The sequence below is a fragment of the Alnus glutinosa genome, chromosome 11 (genome assembly GCF_958979055.1).
Source record: "Alnus glutinosa chromosome 11, dhAlnGlut1.1, whole genome shotgun sequence".
NCBI classification, from domain to species: Eukaryota; Viridiplantae; Streptophyta; class Magnoliopsida; order Fagales; family Betulaceae; genus Alnus; species Alnus glutinosa.
In genome coordinates this window covers 19,160,818-19,165,531 of record NC_084896.1, presented here as the reverse complement: position 1 = coordinate 19,165,531, position 4,714 = coordinate 19,160,818, and the positions used below count along the sequence as shown (strand labels likewise).

At 35.6% G+C, this 4,714-nt stretch overlaps 1 protein-coding gene across 1 annotated transcript; it reads right to left on the bottom strand.

The window, feature by feature from the left end:
* Positions 1-2,658: 2,658 nt before the first annotated feature.
* LOC133881180 (uncharacterized) lies at positions 2,659-3,903 on the bottom strand. Its single transcript, XM_062320130.1, has 2 exons — positions 3,409-3,903; positions 2,659-3,156 (listed from the first exon to the last, which is right to left on the bottom strand). Exons 1-2 carry the CDS (start codon positions 3,901-3,903, stop codon positions 2,659-2,661), a joined length of 993 nt encoding a protein of 330 aa, XP_062176114.1.
* Positions 3,904-4,714: the final 811 nt, after the last annotated feature.

Here is a 4,714-nt window from a genome sequence, read left to right as displayed (position 1 = left end):
CCTATACAAATCTACAATGCCAGGTCAAAGCAATTCAAATTATAGAATCCAAATGCAGGACATCCATGTTGCATGTTGACAAAGCCAAGCAAGGCTTTAGCTGCAAGAGCAGGTCAACACAGGCAGTCTGTCTCTAAAATAATACTCCTTGCAATCAAGTACATCCTTTAAAGTGTTCCCTGACTCACCCCTCCCCCACCCAGGGCCCCCTCTTTTTCTCTCTCCAAAAAGAAAAGAAAAAGGCAACTACATGCTTCACAATGTACATTCTAGTTTCTACATAATTGGTTTGATTCCATACAAGCAGATTTCAGGAGAACAAGTTGCCAGCCCTTATTTAAGATTTGTTTTTACATCTTTTATCCTAGCTATTGAACTTTTAATATAAGAGCATAATATATGCACAGGCAAAGACGCCTAAAGACAAAATATAAGTACATCATCCATACAGTTGATGTTAATGCTGATAAATTGGTCAAGGATTTAAAATATGCATCCACCTGCTCACTAATCACTGGACCAAGGTCTGCATCTGGTTCTGTTCCAGCACTTACTTTAATTGCTTTGGCATGCTCCGCTATTTTATCTTCCCGGGAAAAAGATCAAGCCTTCTTACATCAAACTACTTATACCTTGCCATATGATGCCTATTCACTAACTGAATCCAAGAAGCAACATAATCAAATCAATCTAGAGGTATAGACACCAACACATCAGGGAAAGAATTTCTTAAATAGATAAACATCATTTCGACATACCCAGGAAACTTAGATTTACTCTTCTCTGTTTAGATTTAATTTAAATTTAACTCTTTAATATATATATATATATATATATATATATATATATATATATATATATATATATATATATATATATATATATATATATATATATATATATATATATATATATATATATATATATATATATATATATATATATTAAAGAGTTATTCTCTCCCTAAACTCTCTCTAGTCTATTTTTCTATTAAATACTGAATTAATTTAATTATCGGAGGCTTCCCGCGGGCCACAGCCGACACCACTCAAGTGGCCATTTTTTCTTGTCTTGCAGCCTTGCAGGTAGCTCAGTACTAGTATATTTCAGCCGTACGAAAATCTACTTTTCCACCTAAAAAAGTATAAATGATTTAGATTCAATATGATTAACACATAAGGTTGTGCAGGAGTAATGATTAAGAGCAATCTAGTAAGAGATAGAGATATTAGAGGTTATCAATATTTAGGGGCAAGGAGATGCCATAAAACCTTAGAGAATTGGCACAATAAAAACAACTGTTCAAAAGTTTTGGGTAAGAATCACAAAGAGACCAGAAGAAACTGTAATTGTCTGATTCAACAACTCCAGAAGGGGAAATTTGACTCTGGCAAGGAGGGTATGCTAGGGTAGTTACTTTTCAGACAGGACAAAGTTTTACTTCAAACTAGTTGAAAATTTGTCATGTGTTCATTTTACATATGAGAAACACATGCTTTTTAAATAATAAGAATATAGTTGAAGTAAGTTTCTCCGATCCAATTTAGAAAAAAGAATAAATCTTTGTCCCAATAGGAATGCTTTAAAAAAGAATTTCTCTGCCAGGATTCGAACCCGAAATTTCAAAGCCATATAAATTTGTGCTACATCGGATGTTGGTATCATATGATGGAATAAAAATCAGATCAAGCCTATACAAAAAGGACAATATATATATATATATATATATATATATATATATATATATATATATATATATATATTTTTTCCACTACCAGGATTTGAACTCGGAAATTTCAAAGCTATATAAATTTTTGCTACAGCGGATGTTGATATCATATGATGGAATATAAATCACATCAAGCCTATGCAACATGGCAAAAAAAAAAAAAAAAAAAAAAAAATTAAGGCTAAGATTCGAACCCGAAAATTTCAAAGCTATATAAATTTGTGCTATAGCGGATGTTGGAATCGTATGATGGAATAAAAATTAGATCAAGCCTATACGAAAGGGCAAAAAAATATATATATTTTCCGCTGCCCGGATTCAATCTCGAAAATTTCAAAGCCATATAAATTTGTGCAACAATGGATGTTGGTATCATATAATGGAATATAAATCACATCAAGCCAATGCGAAAGGGCAAGAAAAAAAACAAAAGAATTATTTTCTTCTGTCGAGATTCGAACGTGGAAATTTCAAAGCCATATAAATTTGTGCTACAACAGATGTTGGTATCATATGATGGAATAAAAATAAGATCAAGCCTATACGAAAGGGCAAAAAAAAAAAAAAAAAATTCCGCTACCAAGATTCAATCCCGAAAATTCCAAAGCCATATAAATTTGTGCTAGAGCAGATGTTGGTATCATATGATGGAATATAAATCACATCAAGCCTATGCGAAACGGCAAAAAAAAAAATGAATTATTTTCCACTGCTAGGATTCGAACCCGGAAATTTCAAAGCCATATAAATTTGTGCTTTTTTTTTTTTTTTTTTAATTTTTTTAAGAAAAGACGAGATCACATGTCCAATAGTGATCCCGGCCCAAATTTATTAGATAAAAGCCTCACTTTTGGCGGAGGAATACCATGATAACATCCAAAAATCACAGGATTTACAAAGAAACCATCCCATGAAAGACATAACACAACTTACTTTATTCTAAAGCAAGGTAATCTACATTTATCTACCCGTAAAATCCCTTTGAGTTCATTAGGAATATTATTCGAATTATAATCATGCGTAATCCCCGCACTACCACGTTTACTGAGCCAGTCCGCAGCTTGGTTACCCTCTCTAAACACATGGTTAAACCGAGTATTCAGGCCACTGAGGAGAAGAACTATTTCCTCCAAAAAATCCTCCAAGTACCAAACCCGACAACTACCTTTCTCGAACCAAGTCACAATCAGAGATGAGTCAAGTTCAACAACAATATTACGTAAACCCATCGCCTTACATTTTCGCAAACCAATTAGAACCCCCAATAATTCTGCTTTATTATTAGAACCAATACCAATATACTCCGAAAAAGCAACAATTAGATTGCCTTTATGGTCTCTAATCAATCCCCCCGCACCTGAAATTCCCGGATTCACCAAACTACTACCATCTGTATTTAATTTGAACCAACCCAGCTCTGGCTTCTCCTAAGAAACTGCAATGAAATTACTTTTCGAAAGAGAAACAGCCAGCAAATTTAAATCTTTAAGAATTGCTTGATCACGATGATGCAAATTACCGGTATCCCTGAGCCTCAAGCCAACCCAATGAATCCAGTATTTAACCTTCCGCCACAAAACATTAAAGCAATCCTTTTGTCCCTCCATTCGAGCCGAACATCTCCATATTCATAAATTCCAAATAATGATACAGGGAATCAACCCAATCAAATTACCAACCTTTGTGGATTTTTTGGATCTACGAAACCAAGTTTCAACAGTAATCAACCAAGACCTAGTAGCCACATAAGGAATACCTAGGAAACTAGAGCACATTTGCCAAAGCTTAGCCGCAATCTTGCCACTGTAAAGCACATGATCTAGGTCCTCAAAGTCGCCCTGCAGACAACATTCACATTTTGAGGCTAAAGAGATACCAATACGCCTTATCCGGTCGTCCACACTCAAGCTATTAGTCATCGCCTTCCACACAACAACTGAAATTTTTTTTGGTAAAGCAGAGTGCCAAATCCAATTTGTCCATTGGTGCTTTGGAACCGAAATACGAAGCCAGTCCCAAACACTTTTTGTTGAAAATCTCCCATTCCTACTACCAAGCCATATTAACCGATCCATTCCTGGTTTAGTTCCATCAACCTGAGAGAAAATATCATCAGCAATCTCTTGACCCACTAGCTGAACAACCAATTCCACATCCCAACTATTTTCCACCATGCAATCTTTTATTTTTAATAAAGGCAAATCAAATATCTGAACCTTCTAACATATAGGACCCGACTCCATCCACTTATCCCGCCAAAATGATAGGTTCCCATCTTTGACACGCCAAACGGACTTGTCAATAACCAGGGGAACGGAATTAATAAGCATTTTCCAAAATCTAGAGCCTTTAGAGGAGTCCACAAGGGAAATATGTTGATTATTCACGTATTTAGCTTTAAAGAAACGCGACCATAAGATATCCTCCGAGAGGAATTTCCAGGCAAATTTGGATTGAAAGTAGCTGTAGACATCCATAGTATTTCTAATCCCCACGCCGCCTTCATCCACGGGCCTGCAAACCGATTCCCAACTCACCCATTTCCTCTTTGGCCTTCCTTCAGACGAACCCCAGAAAAACGTACTAAAAAGTATGTTAATCTTCCCAAATATTTGCTTGGGCACTGGTAAGACTGATAATAAATGCACCGGCAAACTTAAAAGAACGTGCTTAATTAGAAGTAATCTGGCACCAGCAAAAAGATATCTCATCTTCCAACCCTCAATTTTTTTAGAAATTTTAACCAACAAATCATCAAAATACCAAGATTTAACCCTACCAGGGAAAATGGGAACCCCCAAATATCGCATTGGGAAATTTCCCATCGAAAAACCAGAAACACGAATCAACTCCTGACGCCTAGAATCTGGAATACGGTTAGAGAAAAAAATAGATGATTTCGAGGCGTTGACCACTTGACCAGACCACTGGGCATAGGTATCAAGAACTTCTAAAATGCTCCTCACATCTTTCTTTCTACCAGTC

Excerpts from the sequence above, each read along its gene's own strand:
- LOC133881180 (XM_062320130.1), bottom strand. The coding sequence starts at position 3,903 with ATGGTGGAAAATAGTTGGGATGTGGAATTGGTTGTTCAGCTAGTGGGT. Across the intron at positions 3,157-3,408 it reads GATCCAAAAAATCCACAAAG|GAGAAGCCAGAGCTGGGTTG; the intron begins GTTGGTAATTTG and ends GCAGTTTCTTAG.